This window comes from Ambystoma mexicanum, chromosome 4p (assembly GCF_040938575.1).
Source record: "Ambystoma mexicanum isolate Mex_15411 chromosome 4p, UKY_AmexF1_1, whole genome shotgun sequence".
Taxonomy (NCBI): Eukaryota; Metazoa; Chordata; class Amphibia; order Caudata; family Ambystomatidae; genus Ambystoma; species Ambystoma mexicanum.
This window is the reverse complement of record NC_090927.1, coordinates 1,113,228,029-1,113,249,525: the sequence shown is the minus strand read 5'-3', so window position 1 is coordinate 1,113,249,525 and position 21,497 is coordinate 1,113,228,029. Positions and strand designations below refer to the sequence as shown.

General features: G+C 44.3%; 1 protein-coding gene across 1 annotated transcript in view; it reads right to left on the bottom strand.

The window, feature by feature from the left end:
- The window catches only part of FNDC1 (fibronectin type III domain containing 1), a 962,270-nt gene extending 941,312 nt beyond the window's left edge, over window positions 1–20,958 (bottom strand). Inside the window, exon 1 of the mRNA XM_069606705.1 lies at window positions 20,711–20,958. Coding sequence (XP_069462806.1) covers window positions 20,711–20,816 — 106 coding nt within the window. The 5' untranslated portion in view covers window positions 20,817–20,958. The remainder of the gene's footprint in view (window positions 1–20,710) is intronic.
- Window positions 20,959–21,497: the final 539 nt, after the last annotated feature.

Sequence of the window (21,497 nt, the reverse complement as noted above, 5' to 3'; positions counted from 1 at the left end):
TAAAGGCCTCCTAAGGTGCAGACAGTAGAGAAAGAAGGAGGAGAGCAGTGTGAGCAGAGGGAGCTGTGCAGACCATGTATGCAGCCTGGGTTGTGACAGGAGAAGGAGGACACCGAGACAGTTGGAAAGCCAAAGACTGTGGCTGGTCCGGAAAGAGGGTCTGTGTCTCCAAATGTCCCCGCTGCAGAGGTCGTGCAGCGGGAAGCGTACAGAGGGAACAGCTCCTTCTGCAGAGGCTGTGCAGCGGAAGGTGAAAGCAGCGAGGGAGGTTTTCCATCTGGAGAGGTCTCCGGTGGCTGGCGTGCACCAGGAACTCTCAGGAGCAATGAAGTCTCCAGCAACAAGTGGCGAGGGCGAAGGCAGAGTAAGAGAGAGTGTTCGTCGGGTCGCTGGGAGCACAGCATTGGAAAACGTTCTACCAATAATAGGATCGGTAGCATGCAACCTACCCAGTGAGTCTCCTGTGTGATAGTGACTCCAGGACGCTCCGATACTGCTCATATGGTCCAGGCAGGCAGTTTCATTTGCGTGCGAGTGAAAGAAGTGTTAACAATATTTTTGAATACCGAACGACATATCAAGAAGCCAAGTGACTGTAAAATTGGGCATGTGAGTTTATGGAAAGTCCAACAATCCGGGCCGGGGAAAGCATCATTGTTAAAGGCTAAGGCCTACAGCCATTAGCCCAGCCAAGAGAATTTGAAACCCAAGCAATATAAGTCCAGTAGATATTGCCAAAGGTGAAAGGGGACTAATAGAAAACCCAAGGGTTGTGACGTTTGTTATTCATGTTTGAACAACTATATAAAAACAGTTAATATAAACACACATTGTCAATGCCAAGAAAGAAGCAGAATACACATATACCCAGTATCAGGTAATATTATACCCACCAATAATAGGCGATATTATTGGTGGGCAAAATGAATGGGGTAAATGGGAGCAGGGGTTTCAGGGGTGTCCCTCGCTCCCTTTAAAGAAATATGGGGGTTGTGTGAGTGTCCCCCGCAGGTTCCATGGGTTAATGTCACCGCAAAAAAACTGGACCATTTTTGTATGGCGATATTTTTGCGGGGATATTAACACATGGAACCATATATCCTTGTCAATATATGGTTCGTGCTGCAGTGGGGAAACAAAAGTGGCAAAGAGGCTGCCCTTCTGAAGAAGGTTATTCAGAAGGAGAGGAGCATCATTTGCAGAGGAATCTTGAAGAGCACTAAGGTGAATCTTGTTTCCCTGGAAGATTGATAATGTTTAAAGCTGCTAAAACAAAGAACATTGTAAAGTTGTTGCAATGTTGTTCAAGTTGAAGGTTGCCATTGAAGCACATTCTAATTGTGAAGAGATGTTCGGGCAGGGGAGTATACCCAGTAGGCAAAACTTTGAAGTAGTAGGCCTGGCATGGGAGTAGATCAGGTAGCAGTTGATAAAGTCCTGAACTGTGGTCCTAATACTTATTGTTATATCCTTTATAGTACGGAAGGAAGAAATGTATAATCCTTCTGTGGAGGAGCTACATTTCTTGAAAGCATTCAGTTGTGGCAAAAATCATCCTGCCAAAGACAATTTTCATTATCTTGTGGGGAAGATAATATCGTGGTTCACTCTTAGGCAGAGAAGGGAAAGAACATTCTTCTTTGGTCTATCCTTGAAGTATTGGAACTTTTTGTTGTCCAGTGGAATTACAAAGAACTGTGATAGAACTTTGTTACCAATCAGGACATTCTTATTTTCTTTGAACTGTGAAACAAAAACCCTGGTTGAATCTGGGGAAGAGGAATTCACCCAGCTCATAAACCAGGACTGTGGTAATAATAAATAGTCAAATGGGATATTATTTTGTTGTGTTGAACTGCCATGCATTTCCTTAGTGATGTGTTTAATGTATAAGTGTGAGGGTCAGCTATCCTTTGTTAGAGTGTTTCATTCGTTACATTAGGCAGTAAAATCCTCATTAGGGGCCGGATAGTGAATGTTAAGGGCTTGATGACTGGGGCGTTGCTTACCAGGTGGAGTTGCTTACCAGGCCTGTCTGATGATCCATTCCCTTTCTTCTTGGAGGCACTGGGTTGCGAGTGGTCCAGGATTAACCGGGGTCTATGCAGGCAGGAGACCCAGCACACTTCTGTCCGAAGCTGATGTTCACGAGGGCAGGGTCGGGGACATGTTCCCCCACACCACAGGCTGAGCTGCTTCCTGGAATTAACGGGGTTCAAAGGCAGTGGACCACAGGGTCCCACTGGACCTGGAAGTGCTGTTAATGACAATGGTCTGACAGAGGAGCCACACACTGACAGACAAGAAAGGCACTGAGAAGAAAAAGCAGGAAGGAAAAAAGAGGGAGAAAGGAAACAGGGCAGGAAGAGAGTGTTGCTAAATTGCAGGAAACCGAATCAGCACCAGGCTGGCTGATAAGAGAGCAAGGAGAAAGATCCCAATGCCATGGAGAGACACAGGAGCAGGCCTGACAATGGGAGCGATAGGACGCACTGAATCGAGGGATAGCCAGCCTTAAACAGTGCCGGGTCACCGGCAGCAGTGGTTGCCAGGCAACCGAGACACGGCAGGCAGGGAAAGCGGTCACGTGACCCGAGCCTTGAAAGGCGTGCCATGATGTAGGCACAATGCAGCCCGGACCGCGGAAACATCCGGCAGGATGACAGAACACTTGTGGGACAATCCACCAGTGCCTCCCGTGATCGCAGGCATAGAAACGACCCCAGAAGTTTTGGCGCCTGGCCGCACCACCTGGGATGCAATCGCCAAGAGCTGACAGGTACGTGGTGCGGGCGGCACGGGCAATGGTCGTAGCTGAATGTAACACTCTGCCTCCCTCTGGGGGTTCTCGGGAGAGCTGGCTTCCAAGGAAATCGAAGGTGAAACAACTGAACAAAGAGTGGTGCATGGATTTGGGATGCAGACTCCCAGGTATGATCCGCAGGGGCGTAACCTTCCCAGTCAATCAGATAATACAGACGACCCCTGCAGAAACAGGAATCAGAAATGGATCGGACCATGTATTCACAAGAACCATCAACCTCCACCAAAGCAGGCCTGACAGGCAGGCACCCGTAAGAATCGGGCACAAAAGGTTTCAAATGGGAGACATAGAACACAGGGTGTGCACACCATTTAGCAGGTAGTTGAAGTTTGTAGGCCACTGACGAGATCTTCTTCAGAACCATAAAAGGGCCCAAATACTTGGGAGCCAATTTGACAGGTAGGTTCCGTAAGGGCAAGTTCCTTGATGACAACCATACCTGGTCTCGTCCCTGGTATGATGTTTTCAGGTGCCAGTGTTTATCCGACTGCTGCTTAGCATAGGCCTTAGTGACCTGCAGTATGGAATCTGTGAGCCGATGTGTCTGCTGAATGTGCCGTACCATCTTCTCCACTGAGGACACTGGGCTATCCGTAATGGATTCCATGGGGGACGGATGGGGATGCTGAATTCCGGATTGATGAATGCCAAGAATCGTTGGAGGCGAATACGGTCAGATCTAAACAAGAGGACCAATTATCCTGCGTTGCATTGGCATAGAGGCATAGGTATTGTTCAAGTGCCTGATTGATGCTCTCGGTCTGGCCATTAGTCGGGGTATGATAGCCAGAACTAAGTCCTCTTTGTATCTTCTGATGCTTGCAATGCTGTGTCCAAAAAGGAGTGATGAACTGTGACCCACGGTCTGAAATGATCTTGGAAGGTAAACCATGTAGGTGGTAGATCTTGTGTTGGAACACATTGGCCATTTGTATGGCCATAGGCAGTCCCATTAATGGCACAAAGTGGGCTAACATAGAGAAACAATCGACTACCACCATTATGCAGGTATGGTTATCTGATTTTGGGAGTTCTACAATGAAATCTACAGCAATGGTGTGCCAGGGTCTGGGTGGTTTCTCGGTGGGTTGTAGTAGGCTGATAGCTTACTGGCGTGATGCTTTTGACTGAGCACACACTGGACAGGACTCCACATATAGTGCAACCTGTCTGTTTAATCCAGGCCACCAAAAGGTAGAGAAGACCAATTCCATGGTGGTCCTGCCTGGGGTGCATCGGGACACCCAAAAAGGATTTGTTTTCGTAGTCCAAGAGTGGGTATGTATGATTGCTTTTCGGTAGAACACCAGGCCATCCTTTGAATGCACATCCTGTTGGTTCAAATGGTCGGGTACTGCAGAGTCTATTGTAGTGGCAGAATGAACATGATCAAAAACGGTTTAAACAATGCCCACAAAATGCTTATGGTGCAGAATGGTTGCGCGGTCCTCTCCAGGAATGGCGTTGGGGTCAAGAAATCTGGTCAAGGCGTCAGCACGAATATTAGATGAGCCAGGAATGTCATATTGGGAGAAAAAGAAGGACCTCTGGGCTTGTCGGCTGTTAGGGGATTGCAGATGTTGAAGGTTTTGGTGAGCCATATGGACAGTCAGAGAATGGTGTGCTCCTTGAATGTGTTGTCCCCATTGTTCAAAAGCTCCTTTGAAGGGGAAAAATAAACGATATGGGAGGGAGGGGGAAGATGGGCGTGAGGGCGGGGAATCAGCCTTCAGGTTCCATGGAATGTGGGCTGAATTTACAGTTTCACCCCACTATCCAAGGAGCCTGTTGGCTGCTCCCCCACCCTGGTTGCTAATGATGGTTACATGTCAGCCTTGTCAACATACAATGGGTATCTCCCAGAGACCTCATGTTGTAGTGTTAATGTTAAGATTTACTTCTGGTTCTACAGCACTATTGCCAATCACACTCAGCTTTTGTGTATTGAAATAATGTGGGTTTCATTGACCCACAGCTCGGTTTCCTGATAAACGAACCTTCCAAGGATTCAGTGCGCCATTCCATGATTAATACCTGTGACACTGATATCTGCAGCACAGGCACATTAACTCACTGAGATGTTTTTACTGCATAATCGAAAGTGACAATGGCACTCAAAGGTCCCACAGGATAAGTCCTACCCATAAAGGCACCAATAGCAGATTATGCCATGTGGAGGGTACCTTCTGTTAAGCTTAACGAGTCCTGCTAACATTTTGATTGGTTCTAACTGCAGAACATCTCTTGCTGGTGACGTAAAGAAACACGTTGTACAGGCTTCATTGTCTCTGCAATCTAAGGACAATTCACCCCCTTGTCAAGTTACTGTCGATGTAACAATAGTTTAGCAGGATCTCTTTACACATGAAAACATTCCTACAAAAATAACAGTGTATGTTTGGGATGCACTGTTCAATGCAACCAGTGGCGCAGAACCCATGTGTGCTGGAGCTAGCAGTCCATCATTCCTACAAGGAGATCAAAATCCCATTGACTCATTACTTTTTATCAATGACGCTCCTTTCATTGGCAAGTTGCAGAGCAGAAGAGTGGCCAGAACTCGGTTCGCTTCCTTATTCGGTGCTGGGCAGCCATGTTGTCCTCACTGCTTTGTCAATAAATGTGGTTTCATCCATGTGCATCTAAACTCGGAATACAATGCACATGACAGCTGGAAGAGGCCATGACCTTCCTTGGCCACGAGTGAACTTGAGCAGATCTGTGGCTTTTCCAGTACACCCCACAATGTATGGAATCCATTTTAAGCTATGTCTCTGTCACCGCATTTTCCTATAACTCACTTCTAGGTTCAAAACGAAAAGAGAATTATTCAACTTTAACAGGAGTGTCTCCCCGATAGGGCCTATGTAGACGTGAATTCCCCCCTAACTTGCACACTTTCTTTTCCTCACAGAATTCCAGTAATCTGTTGGTACGCAGTGAAACGCCTCCTGCTGGTGGGATTGTGCCCTGTTGGGCCTGGGCTCTGAAGCTCTACTGACGCAGCTGAAGGACGTCGAGGTTTCCACTATTGCTCGTGCTCTTGGAAGATACAGGCACTTGCTTAGATTCTAAGTGTGTCGCTTAGTAGTGGAACTATTGTAATGGTCTTATCCTTGACGCACCCAAAACCAACTGACCCAAATGCAGTTGGTCCAGAGGAGGGCAGCTACAACACATTACCATATCCCATCTGCTCTACAAACACCCAACTGGCTTCCTGTAGAGAAGAGAGTCCAGCTGAAAACACTGTGCACGACCAACAAGATTTACTGGGACAAGGGTCGAAAATATCCGAGCAACCTCAGCCCGCCCATCCGATGAGATCTGGCTCAGCAAAAGAAGCTTCAACAGTGCAGAGCAGGGAAAACGAAAATTGGTAACCAAGGCCTAGCAGTTCAAGGCCCCAGCCTCTGGAACAACCTCTGCCTGGAAGTGAAAGAAACTAGGAGGCACATTAAAAAGACGCTGACCGGGGACGGTTCCTCCTCACGTCTTGCAACGTCCATTCAGAGCCTGAGCTTTAGACCAACATCAGAGAGACACCTGACCGGGCATTAGGGACATTTTTTTCAGGAAGACTCCCCTCTGTGTTGTAAATGGAATGCTGTACTCATGGCTTTGTTGTTTCTGCACTGTCCATTTCTCTCCCTCTTCTCTACCCCCCCCTATGTTATGTTATGTTGACTTACACCGCACACTGCTACCACCCAGGGGCAGTCTCCAGGCACTCTTTAAAGAAATTGCGATCTTAATGTAGCACATGCACAAATCAAATAAATAAACAACTCGTCAGTAACAATCAATATAGGAAACCTCAGTCAGGATACATTAGCTCAGTGTTTTTGGTGCCCTGGAGACTTAGAATTCAATGATGAGGAATAAAACATGACTAACCGGAACACACTATGCAAGTTTACACAAAAAGGTCAATATAGGGCTCGAGATGTGGTTGGGTATATGAGCATATATACACACACACACAAACACGCACTCACACAAACATGCACTGACACACACGCACGAAGACACACTGAGCAGGCACACACAAACATGCACAAACACGCATGCACGCAGAGACACACTGAGCAGGCACACACACACAAGCATGCACTGACACACGCACGCAGACACACACTGAGCATGCCCACACAAACAGACACAGAGCAGAAAACTATTTGTTGTTGAGAAAGAACACGCCAATCTGATGTTTTTCCAAAATGTACTAGTGCACTCCGCATTCCACCCTAGTGTGTCCCTGGTGAAGATATTGTTCTGGTCTAGCCAGCGCGGTTATGCAGCTGTAAAATGATGCACACTTATTTCTGTTGATGTTTTATAAGGCAATAAAGAGAAGGGGTACCTGTTTTAAAGTCCCTAGTTCTACAGGTCAATCTAACAAAAATATCACAGGATTTGAACTAGTAGACCAAATGCAAAGGTGACGGAGTACACAAGTGGTTTTAGATTGGTTTACAATTCCCAAGTTTATTTTCTTTAATTATGCACAAGATGCTATATCAAAAAATATATATATTCAACATTTCATATAATTCTGTGGCCCATACTCTTAATTCATTCATTCACATTCATACTTTCTTCATCAGTCTCTCATTCTACACTTCATACTTTGGAAAAATGGTCTGTATATAAAAAACAGTAAAAACATCTGTTATCTCTACATATGTTTACAATTCATTGTGAAACACATCCCCACCAATTAGGGGTATTACACAAATCTGTGTTCTGTTATTCCCACAGTTCTCACGTCGACACGTGTTTCAGTTGCTCTCAGCGAGCATCCACATTAATGCTCTCTTTGTATGGCAACCTTCTTCAGGACAAAACAACCAATTTTTCAGGCACATGTATTGACATGGGCCACACCATCTAGAAAAATACATAAAACACTATGAATATTGTGTATCCCCGTCACTCCTTTTCAAGTTATTTGATTGCATATTAATATGCTGTGTTCTATAATCACTAGAACAACAAACCAACTCACCTCCTATCCTGATGGGGTCAGGAGGAACAGTGGAATCTGGAGGCCAATAGTCCTCTCGTCTATGGGGTAAAAGATTGTATCCATTACCAAAAAGCTGTCTCCGTTTCACTTGATCGCAAAAGCCAATATTTTATTTATAACTTTACAGATCACTACGGGTGGAAGAGACCCAAGTTGAAGGCTAAGTCACTCACTCAAGGTAGCAACAGCCACAGCTTCCCAGGTGGGTTCATCCAAGACGGGGTGTTCTATGGATGAAATGTCTGAGGCGGAGGCTTATAATTCCAAAGCTATCCGTCTGTCAACGCCTTTTCTTCTGGTTCATAAATCTAAAAATAATATATAAACAATAATATATAAACACCATTGGTTGGTTTTATATATTGCACTTAAGCTAGATATTATTAGATGTGGAGTTATATTACTCCATGCTCATACACTTTTCTTATCTCTTTTGAATTGTCAACACAGAGGGAGTAGAATCAATATTTGTCCGCTTTTTTAATAAGACATTAATCTAAACTCATTTGTTCGGGTGACCAATGACTAGTACTAATCCTAACACATATAAGTCTCTTATGGTTAGAGAGACATGGATCGATCTAACGAGAACACGCGTTTTTGCCCATGTTAGTTATTTACAAAGCAGCTGCCTCCCATTTATACTTATGCCAGCGGCATCATCTCGTATGTCACAGGGGATTCATTTATACTGTCACTCTGATGGGGTATACTTACCCGATTCTCGCCGTCACAGATTTTCTTTCCTGCCTGCACCACAATGACGCATACAGCAGCCAGCGGGGTCGTGAGTGCCATCCACACGAATCCTCGTGTTCATGTTCATAGAAAGCGGACTTGAAAAGTTTACGCGTGCACCGAGGGACGTCTCCTCAATTTGCGCGCTCTTATGTCATGTCTTGATTTTTTATTTTGTCTTTTTTATTTTGTTGTGTGTGATCTCATCATCACATTTGGTTAAACTTCTAAAGGCAATATTTCTGTATCGATAGAAATAAAAGACAGACTAATCCAAAGTCTGTTACTAAAGGATTTACATTACCCCATTTGTTGTAAGGACGCAGAGTAAAACTCCTATTCAGGAGAATATACATTATCGCACGTCTTTTTTTCTTTTTGTGTAAATACCGCATACACTACTATACCATGCGTTGGTAGGCGTATTCATTAAAAAAATGATGGATGTTATCAGTTGTTTTGGTAACGTCTCTGGGTGTAAAATTCTAATTCGCTGCAGAGTAAAATGTTGCAGGGAACAAAGCTAATTTTACATATGGGCAATCAGATGATTCCATTCCACTGACAGGTTTAGGCCTCGTTTCACTGTATCTAAAGTGTATATCCAACGTTGTTCCTTCTGATGTAGGAGAGTGCCCATATCGCCACCTCTTCTTGAGGGTTTTATTACTTGTAAGACAAACCACGTTAGGTCTGTATCTTTGTGACCGTATCTCCCAAAATGTTCCACAAGCGGCTTATCCGCCACTTTATTCCTTATACAGGATCTGTGTTCTGAGATGCGTTGCCGTACTTCCCTAGTGGTCTTTCCTATATACAAAAGATCGCACGGGCATCTTATTACATAGATTGCATTCTTGGTTTTGCAATTAGTATGCATTTTTAGTTGCCATTTAATTTGTCTGTACTCGAAGTCGGTTCTCACCTCTGCCAGTGGGCAGGCTACGCATCCTCCGCATTTGTGGTGACCGATCACGGGGGGCAACCCCCATTGACTGAGTATCGTGTGATTGTGTTTTGGTTCCACATATGTATGTACTAGTTTCTGCCTCAGATTTTGATTTCTTTTAAAGGCAAACATTGGTCTCTGATGTAGAGACCCATCCTGTTTCACAAGGTCCCAATTGTGGTTGACTATCTTTTTAATCTGATTACTTATTGGGCTATAGGTGGTAACACAGACCAGTCGTTCTTTTTTTACCTTAGGCTGATGGGTTAAACATATATCCCTATTGGTATTTTTTGCCCTTTTCAGATTGTTTCTGACCAGTCGTGTGGGATAGCCCCTCTCCACCAGTCTGGCTTGGAGCTGTTTGGAATGTTCCATGAATTCTTGACTGGTGCTGCAGTTGCGCCGTATTCTTAAAAATTGCCCATATGGTAAATTATATCGCTGGCTTGCAGGATGAAAGCTGGTGTAATGAAGCAAGGTATTGCGGTCTGTTGGCTTTCTATAAAGTGTTGTCTCCAATTTTGCTCCTGCTTTTCTGATAATTAGATCAAGAAAACTTACCTCTACAGTACTTGATTCCATAGTAAACCTGATATGGGTATCTTGCCTATTTAACCATTGATGAAATAGTTCTAGGGATTCTGCATTACCTGTCCATGTTAGAAAAATGTCATCGATATATCTATACCACCCTTTCAGGTGTTGGCATAGATCTGGGATAGTTTGCAGTGCATTTAAATGTCCTGATATAAACTTGTCCTCAAAATCTGCCATATACAGATTCGCCACATCTGGGGCAAAAGTGGCCCCCATGCTGACGCCCTTGCATTGTTTGTACAACTGTTGCTTGTGTAAAAAGAAATTTTCGGTCATCGCTAATCTAGCGCATTCAAGTATAAAAGGTGTAGGTGGTTCCTGAGGTATTGTGCGGGTGTTCAAAAATTTACCCAAGACCTCCAGGCATTCAAGTTGCGGAATAGATGTATACAACGATTCTACATCCATTGTTGCGAGGATCAATCCCGGGGAGCACTCAATTTCTTGTATGATTTTAATCATGCTCGTGGAGTCCTTGACATAGCTAGGCATCTTTTCGACAAATGGCTTAAGAAAAACTTCCACGTACACTGACAGTGGCTCCAGTAGTGAATTTATGGCAGAAACAATAGGTCTTCCAGGGGGATTCATTTTATCCTTATGGATTTTCGGCAGTATGTAAAAGGCTGCCGTTTTCGGGTGACTTTTATTCAGAAAACCTCTTTCTCCCTCACTGATCCATTCTTCTCTCATAGCATGGTCGGTGAGGCTTTTTATTTCTTCTTTCAATCTCGAGGTGGGATCTTGTCCGAGGGTTTTATAAGAGTCTATGTCTCCCAGGAGTCTTAGGCATTCTTTTTCGTAATTGCTGGTTTCCATAATCACTATCCCGCCTCCCTTATCTGCGGGCTTGATGGTAATGCCATCTGTGTCACAAAGTTTTTTCAAGCTGTTTCTTTCAGCTCTAGTCAGATTGTCCGGTTGAAAGTTTTTCTTTTTTATGGCTTCCTTCACTTCTTTTATAACCTTATGTTCAAACGCCAAAATCTCGGGCGGGCATGCATAAGGGGGAGGATTAAAGGTGGACTTATTCTTGAGACCCGTTCTATTAGGTGTGTCTTCGTTCTCTCCAGACACTCCTGATCGGGTCCGGTCTGAATTCGGTAAGAAAATCTCGAAATAATGCTTAAGTCGTATATTCCGGAAAAAACGATGAAGCTCTAATTCAGTAGTAAAAAGGTCAGCCTTTGTGGTAGGAACAAAAGATAAACCTTTTGACAGAATTTTCAATTCGTTGGCATTCAGAACAATCGTGGATAAGTTTATGATAGGTATTTTGTCTTGATTCTCTAGTGGTTCTGATCTGATGAATTGGAAGATCTGGAAATAGAAATTGTCAAATTTAAGAAAATCAATCTTGATCGCAAAATCTTTAAATTTCAAAAAGATGTGGCTAGCTATTCGGAAGAAAAAACATATCCGTATTTGAAGGAAGGTTTCTTCACTACTCAGGTGGGAACAGCCAGCTATAGGAGAAATAATAAATTTGTTTCCTTCTCCAATACGTCTGGTTCATCAAGTGGCTCAGATCCGTCACTGAATCATCAAGAATCCACGAATATAGGAGGAAGAGGTCAACAACAGAGGGGTTTTTACCGAGGCAATCAGAGAGGACGCCCCAGACAGAGTCAGGGACGATACAATCAGGGACCAGGGATGAGAACCCGGCAATGGTATCAGAACCACTAGAGAAAAGAAAAACTTTCAACCGGACAATCTGACTAGAGCTGAAAGAAACAGCTTGAAAAAACTTTGTGACACAGATGGCATTACCATCAAGCCCGCAGATAAGGGAGGCGGGATAGTGATTATGGAAACCAGCAATTACGAAAAAGAATGCCTAAGACTCCTGGGAGACATAGACTCTTATAAAACCCTCGGACAAGATCCCACCTCGAGATTGAAAGAAGAAATAAAAAGCCTCACCGACCATGCTATGAGAGAAGAATGGATCAGTGAGGGAGAAAGAGGTTTTCTGAATAAAAGTCACCCGAAAACGGCAGCCTTTTACATACTGCCGAAAATCCATAAGGATAAAATGAATCCCCCTGGAAGACCTATTGTTTCTGCCATAAATTCACTACTGGAGCCACTGTCAGTGTACGTGGAAGTTTTTCTTAAGCCATTTGTCGAAAAGATGCCTAGCTATGTCAAGGACTCCACGAGCATGATTAAAATCATACAAGAAATTGAGTGCTCCCCGGGATTGATCCTCGCAACAATGGATGTAGAATCGTTGTATACATCTATTCCGCAACTTGAATGCCTGGAGGTCTTGGGTAAATTTTTGAACACCCGCACAATACCTCAGGAACCACCTACACCTTTTATACTTGAATGCGCTAGATTAGCGATGACCGAAAATTTCTTTTTACACAAGCAACAGTTGTACAAACAATGCAAGGGCGTCAGCATGGGGGCCACTTTTGCCCCAGATGTGGCGAATCTGTATATGGCAGATTTTGAGGACAAGTTTATATCAGGACATTTAAATGCACTGCAAACTATCCCAGATCTATGCCAACACCTGAAAGGGTGGTATAGATATATCGATGACATTTTTCTAACATGGACAGGTAATGCAGAATCCCTAGAACTATTTCATCAATGGTTAAATAGGCAAGATACCCATATCAGGTTTACTATGGAATCAAGTACTGTAGAGGTAAGTTTTCTTGATCTAATTATCAGAAAAGCAGGAGCAAAATTGGAGACAACACTTTATAGAAAGCCAACAGACCGCAATACCTTGCTTCATTACACCAGCTTTCATCCTGCAAGCCAGCGATATAATTTACCATATGGGCAATTTTTAAGAATACGGCGCAACTGCAGCACCAGTCAAGAATTCATGGAACATTCCAAACAACTCCAAGCCAGACTGGTGGAGAGGGGCTATCCCACACGACTGGTCAGAAACAATCTGAAAAGGGCAAAAAATACCAATAGGGATATATGTTTAACCCATCAGCCTAAGGTAAAAAAAGAACGACTGGTCTGTGTTACCACCTATAGCCCAATAAGTAATCAGATTAAAAAGATAGTCAACCACAATTGGGACCTTGTGAAACAGGATGGGTCTCTACATCAGAGACCAATGTTTGCCTTTAAAAGAAATCAAAATCTGAGGCAGAAACTAGTACATACATATGTGGAACCAAAACACAATCACACGATACTCAGTCAATGGGGGTTGCCCCCCGTGATCGGTCACCACAAATGCGGAGGATGCGTAGCCTGCCCACTGGCAGAGGTGAGAACCGACTTCGAGTACAGACAAATTAAATGGCAACTAAAAATGCATACTAATTGCAAAACCAAGAATGCAATCTATGTAATAAGATGCCCGTGCGATCTTTTGTATATAGGAAAGACCACTAGGGAAGTACGGCAACGCATCTCAGAACACAGATCCTGTATAAGGAATAAAGTGGCGGATAAGCCGCTTGTGGAACATTTTGGGAGATACGGTCACAAAGATACAGACCTAACGTGGTTTGTCTTACAAGTAATAAAACCCTCAAGAAGAGGTGGCGATATGGGCACTCTCCTACATCAGAAGGAACAACGTTGGATATACACTTTAGATACAGTGAAACGAGGCCTAAACCTGTCAGTGGAATGGAATCATCTGATTGCCCATATGTAAAATTAGCTTTGTTCCCTGCAACATTTTACTCTGCAGCGAATTAGAATTTTACACCCAGAGACGTTACCAAAACAACTGATAACATCCATCATTTTTTTAATGAATACGCCTACCAACGCATGGTATAGTAGTGTATGCGGTATTTACACAAAAAGAAAAAAAGACGTGCGATAATGTATATTCTCCTGAATAGGAGTTTTACTCTGCGTCCTTACAACAAATGGGGTAATGTAAATCCTTTAGTAACAGACTTTGGATTAGTCTGTCTTTTATTTCTATCGATACAGAAATATTGCCTTTAGAAGTTTAACCAAATGTGATGATGAGATCACACACAACAAAATAAAAAAGACAAAATAAAAAATCAAGACATGACATAAGAGCGCGCAAATTGAGGAGACGTCCCTCGGTGCACGCGTAAACTTTTCAAGTCCGCTTTCTATGAACATGAACACGAGGATTCGTGTGGATGGCACTCACGACCCCGCTGGCTGCTGTATGCGTCATTGTGGTGCAGGCAGGAAAGAAAATCTGTGACGGCGAGAATCGGGTAAGTATACCCCATCAGAGTGACAGTATAAATGAATCCCCTGTGACATACGAGATGATGCCGCTGGCATAAGTATAAATGGGAGGCAGCTGCTTTGTAAATAACTAACATGGGCAAAAACGCGTGTTCTCGTTAGATCGATCCATGTCTCTCTAACCATAAGAGACTTATATGTGTTAGGATTAGTACTAGTCATTGGTCACCCGAACAAATGAGTTTAGATTAATGTCTTATTAAAAAAGCGGACAAATATTGATTCTACTCCCTCTGTGTTGACAATTCAAAAGAGATAAGAAAAGTGTATGAGCATGGAGTAATATAACTCCACATCTAATAATATCTAGCTTAAGTGCAATATATAAAACCAACCAATGGTGTTTATATATTATTGTTTATATATTATTTTTAGATTTATGAACCAGAAGAAAAGGCGTTGACAGACGGATAGCTTTGGAATTATAAGCCTCCGCCTCAGACATTTCATCCATAGAACACCCCGTCTTGGATGAACCCACCTGGGAAGCTGTGGCTGTTGCTACCTTGAGTGAGTGACTTAGCCTTCAACTTGGGTCTCTTCCACCCGTAGTGATCTGTAAAGTTATAAATAAAATATTGGCTTTTGCGATCAAGTGAAACGGAGACAGCTTTTTGGTAATGGATACAATCTTTTACCCCATAGACGAGAGGACTATTGGCCTCCAGATTCCACTGTTCCTCCTGACCCCATCAGGATAGGAGGTGAGTTGGTTTGTTGTTCTAGTGATTATAGAACACAGCATATTAATATGCAATCAAATAACTTGAAAAGGAGTGACGGGGATACACAATATTCATAGTGTTTTATGTATTTTTCTAGATGGTGTGGCCCATGTCAATACATGTGCCTGAAAAATTGGTTGTTTTGTCCTGAAGAAGGTTGCCATACAAAGAGAGCATTAATGTGGATGCTCGCTGAGAGCAACTGAAACACGTGTCGACGTGAGAACTGTGGGAATAACAGAACACAGATTTGTGTAATACCCCTAATTGGTGGGGATGTGTTTCACAATGAATTGTAAACATATGTAGAGATAACAGATGTTTTTACTGTTTTTTATATACAGACCATTTTTCCAAAGTATGAAGTGTAGAATGAGAGACTGATGAAGAAAGTATGAATGTGAATGAATGAATTAAGAGTATGGGCCACAGAATTATATGAAATGTTGAATATATATATTTTTTGATATAGCATCTTGTGCATAATTAAAGAAAATAAACTTGGGAATTGTAAACCAATCTAAAACCACTTGTGTACTCCGTCACCTTTGCATTTGGTCTACTAGTTCAAATCCTGTGATATTGATGTTTTATAAGGGACAAAACTAGGTCAGTCAGAAAGAATTCTGCTCACAAAGCGCGCACCAAGAGTTCCGGATGGGAGGTTGCGCTATGTGTTGATGGCTCCGCCCACTGAGGGGTTGGCCTATTGCGAAATATGAAATTAGCCTGAAACTGGCATATTGTTAGAACATCCCATGAATATAAAGATGGCGCTCTTTTACCTGAACAGTACTGCATGATGAAAATCATGGATGTGCTTTTTGACAGGGGCATTGGTCCTCCACATACTTGGGGACAGTTATTTAAAGGTTACAAAATCTGAAAAAGCAGCAAAGCTGACTCCTCCCTCCCCCATCCCCCTCTTTACAAGCATGCAGGTTTACTTGGGGGGCTCGATCAGCTTGTATTTTCCCGCTATCTTTGACCATTGAAACAGTCCGAAGCCAAGAACTCACCCGATTTGTCCCAGTAGGAAACCCTAGATATTCAGTGGGGATCACAGTGGAGCATGGTGAGCAACTATGTGTCTTCAGAGAATATGGAATATTATTAAGACCTATTAAGACGTTCATATTGTTTTTTATTATTTATTAAGCACACAGTTATATTACAAACTTTTGCTTTTCCTAAAATCTTCATCTTCTGAAGCCGGGTGTGGTGACACTTTCAATAGCCGCATGGGGAGCTTCACCGTTGCGGACCTCTCATCTTTTGTCCATCATTCACGTTCTCTCCTGATTCCTTTGGTCCTCTCCTGGCATTTGGTACTCTAGCTACTTCCTTCTCATGGGTTGGGCGCTCTGAATGTCTTAAACCAAGTCTCTATAGGGCTCCCTCTCCGTTCTAAGACGTTCATATTATTATTGCTATCATTATCCAAATATCATTGTAGTGCTTTCCAACAATGCTTGATGATTTGTGCCCATTCTGAAGACCTCTGCCGAAGGCAAGCATACAATGCGTTTGATTTCATATCAATTCAATTCTGAATGTTGGATCACGTTTCACAGAAACAAAGAGGACAAGGTGTGAACTAGGCAAAAAAAATCTTGGCTTGAGTTGGGGGCGGTGATCAATCCCAAGTTGGGCAAGAATTGGGTCGATGATTTCACACCAGGCAGGAAATCCCAGACTGGAACTAAAACAACATATTGACTCAGGTCCAGAAATGTGTGTCTGGATAAAGGAATAGCCGCCACCTGTCATGGTCTTGATTGACGTCAGGAGAAAAGTTTCCTGCAATTGGCAAGCAGCATGTGTGACTGAGTGAGTAACTATGTCAGAGGGGGTATTGACAAGGCTTCCATGACTGTCGTCAAGTGACGCAACATCTGCCGATATCAACATGTGGCTTAACGCTGGACTTCCTTTGGAAATCCTTTCTGAAAACAGTAGGATTTCACACAGCTCCTTGAATTTACTTATGTCTTCACTTTAACGGGGGTCCGTGGCAAATAATTCTGCTTCGTCTGCTGAGAAATCTTTTCAAACTCTAAATGTCTTCCTTAAATTCGCTCTTCGATTGTTCACATGAATGGTACAAACGACGCTCCTCCTCGCAGGACAACAGTGCTTCAGTCTTTCCAACTACTAACCAGGGCCAAAGCAATAGAATACATTTTGGACGTAACCTGACGCCTGGAAGATAGCTGGATTATGATCTAGGGAGCCGATTGGAGATGTTTTACATCAAGGGAATGCACAAAGCGTCCACCAGCAGGGCACGCCACATTGGCTCAACAAGCGACAAATCTGGGCCATTGCCAGGAAAGTGGGCGCCAAAATGTATGTTCTAGGGTGGCATAAATCCTTGCCTAGGCCATGAAGCCAGTAACCCCAAAAGATGGGGAACCAGCAATGGTATCCCCGCCACTAGCCTTCTGGATTCCTTAGCCTTCAAGTCTAGCATTCAACCAGCCAATCATAGAAAGAGTCAGAAGCCACTGTTGAAGTCACAATTCCTAAGCAGCCTGCCAATGCCCGGTCCCTAACAAGCAAGGGGCGGTGACTTGGACAGTGGATTCAGGAGCAAGACAAAGTGATTTAGACAGAGGATTTAGGAGTTTACGCTAATGGGCACTAATCAAGAATGGGACAAGGTTTCACCAGTGACATCAGGAAATGAGGCACTGTGCCACAAGGTCATGCAAATAGCATGTGTGTGGTGTATAAATACCCCATAATGTAACAAGAATCATGTCCCAGTTATGATGGTTTGATCCAGGTCAATACATTACCGATTGAGGTTAAGCAAAGAGTGTTGTCCAGTATTGGAGTATTTTGATGGTATACGGAGCAGGAGGCGGGGTGGGGTGATGTGCATGCGGCACATGCCAGCTTAGAGCCTCTCCTTCTTTATATGGCACCACTGCCAAACAGGATCAACATATGGTCACTGAGGCCGCTTGAGAAGGGGTATTAGCATAATTGACCTGAAAACATTTGATCCAATATTTTTGACCTTTTTTTCAATCAAATGTAATTAAATATATATGGGGATGGGTAAGGGTATAGATTACGTTTGGGGGGAAGTGGAGTGAGGCTGTGGGCGTGGGGAGGTCTCCCCCCACATTTTAGACCAAAAAAAGGTCAAATAAATTTGATCAAATGTGATTAGGTCAAATGTTTTAGGTCAAATAGACCCAAACCTGAGAAGGAGGGGATGGAGTGCATCCAGTAGCGCAGGCTGCGCTAGTGGCTTGCCCGCTCCTGTATGGCATCCACCCAGTCATGACGACGGCGCCAAATGGCTTCAGTCCAGTGGGGATAATTTTTACCAGCAGCAGCACCATAATTGAGATGGCTTTAAAACAAATGAAGGGATTCCTGCAGTGGCAGAGCCAGTGGACGGGTGTGGGCATAGCCACCCCTTACCTTGCTCCCCCAGGTGGTCAGTGCACCACTATCGTCCCGCTGGTGCCCTATTATCCGCCCCCCTGGTCCCCAAAGCTGACTCCGCCACTAGATTCCTGATTAACATTAGACTAAATATGTTGCCCAATATCGGAGCATTCTGGTGGCAAATGGGGCGAATGTTGTTCTGCTGGGCGGGGGACGCGGGGGATCCTGGTTTGAATAAGGATGAAGGTCTGACCACACTGAAGACTCCCGATTGAATTTTGGGCAACAGCTTAACATGGACATGGCGACTCATAATTAGAGTGAAACCCTTGGCCCAATTTCAGAGAACACTGTTCACGAGAAGGACAAATGTCTAGACCATTTGGAAAGACTCTTCTTTAGCGTCACGGTAAATACTCGCCCAACACTGGTAGACTCCCATTTGGAATTTGGATAGGGTGGCTGCTGTCTACCTCTCTTGAACATATATCCCGGCAGACTTTTCCACGGGATCCATAGTCATGGACTTTTTTTCAATTTCTATTGATTTCTCCCCAAAAACGTGTTTTGCTACTTTGGCTGCTCCATTCCAAGCGGAGTACTCATGCCGTGGAGACGCGCCATGGTTTCCTTCCAGCGCGTGCGCCCTGCGACCGCAAAAGGGGGGAAGCGATTTACAGGGCAGAAAAAAGTGGAAGTCAGTGGGAAAAGGAGTCAAGATCCGGTCAGCCACGTCAGGCAGATCCTGATCCAGGGACAGGGAGAGGGGGGAAAGCTAATCATTCTGTGAGGGAGCAGCAGGTGTTATAGCCATAAGCGCGCCGGGCATTCCATCCAATAAATGTCTTGACCGCCATCCCAGTTAAACATTTTCACAGACTGGGGCGAGAGATGAATTACACCTGTGGCTTTGACAGAACTCCGAGAACGAAATGCACGCCAGCAAGTTATATTTCCAAAAGTGTGTTTTTACTTTACGAGAATTGCAGTGAACTCTGGCCATCGGGACGCTTCGAAAAGTTTAATGAGAGCGCGAGAGCTTCCACGTAATCCATAATGTTACACAGAATTCAGTCCGAGTGCTTGGTGGTTCCCGCCATAAACCGCTCTCTGACACACTGTGTACACAGGTCTTCCAACTTCTCCAGACCACAGTACAACTCTTGCGCTTCCATACACAGACCTTTCACCTCTGCAGTCAGACAGGGAGCGAACGTGCACTGTGCAAGGTGAGAGGCGCCATTGTCTCTCCCTACACGTCTGCAAATGGCATCCCTATTTGAGAGCACATAAATCAATGCATAGTGACCTAAAACACTAACATTTTGCTTTCAGGGGTGTCTTGGGGGTGATTTTCTTGTGTGTCAGAAGAGTCAAAAGAAAAAAAAATGTTTTGTTATTTTTTTCTCTCTCTTAAACTGTGCCCTTTGTATCCTTTTATTCTTAAGCGTGTTTGGTTATAATAACGATACCTAATGTTGCTGCTATATGCACAGTTTTCGATTTTTGATCTCTCGTGTAATGTTTAATGTGTATTGCTTGACTTTGTCTTTGTGTGTGAAAACTTTGATTTTAAACTATAACACACAATAAATAAATAAATATAAAATAGAGTTATTTGCCATGAACTCGGTAATTGCTGATCTCCCCGTGCCACCTGTCTAAACTTCGCAGTAAACCAGGAAACACGGGAAGGGGCAGACACAACAGCTGAATGAACATTTCTACAAATAATCGCATGTGTGGATGAATACGGCAACCATCATTCATGCAAGTTGCCTTTTAAGGTTGTTCGTTTTTTGCATCACTTTCTCACAAACAGAATTCAATACACAATATTGATAAACTCAAAGCTTCTCCACGAGGTGTGTGCCACGGAGGAGCTTGTACCCAACGAGGCGTTTCAAGGCATAACATTACAACATTCCCTGTAAAGTTTCAAAAGTTCTGCGCGTGCCCCTAATGTCTTGGAAATGCGCTCTGAGACTCCGGATTCGCGTGCACAAGGAGGGACTGGGAGGCTGGGGTCACCTGCGCGTGTGTGTGTGGTGAACATAGAAAGCATCTTGTGAGGTGCCCCCCACTAGCCACCCGTGATCCTCAGAGGCCCAGTGGAGTCCTGTAAGCCGGGGCCTCCTCGGCCAGAGGGGTGCGTATCCTGGGCAGGGTGATGGGCTGAAGTCCCGCTGCAGCCTCCTTGGACCTACCTTGGACAGATGCCGCGGCTGAGAGCAAGGCGGCCAGCAGCGCAAGCCCCAGCACCAGGGAGGGCAGCGCGGGGACCGTGGAGCTCATCCTGGGACACAGCAGCATCCTCCACGGGGAGCACCGGCTCAGCAGAGGAGCACCGATGGGGAGCAAGGGCGGGCGCAGTACTGAGCCTGCACTGGAGGGCGCTTTCCCAACCCCACCTCCAGCCCCAGTGACACCTCCACTTCCCAGCTCCGTGCCTCCTCTGAGCTCTCAGCCCCCTTGGACTCGGCGCAGCGGGTTCTCTTTCGCGGTCCTTTTCCGCCCTCTGGTGGCCACAGTGAGATTCCACGCAGAGCCAGGACACGACTACGGTGCCGCCAGCCTTCAAACGTTCCCAAGAGGCCACTTAGGCCCGTGTACATTTAATCGTGGAATGGTAAGAACAAATGTAACTAAATAAGCTCTCGTCCTGGGTTGCACTTTAGAGGAGGAAGAGTTGAATGTTCGCCCTGGACAGTTTACCAACACCACTGAGCGATTTACATTACGTCCAAGTCAATTGAGCAGCCTTTAATTGCCAGTAAAGCCAGCAGCCTGCTATTCCAAAGTGAACTTTCCATTTATATTTTTATTTGCTGGTTTTTGTTTCCAATGTTTTTAAAAGCACGCCTCTTTTAAATTTCTATTCCATTCATACACCATCCACATCAATTTCATCGCGCCATTGTTTTCCAATGTAGTTGCAATATCTTTGGCACATTGCCTAGCCATTCTGTTCTAGCCTACACCGATATTACACAT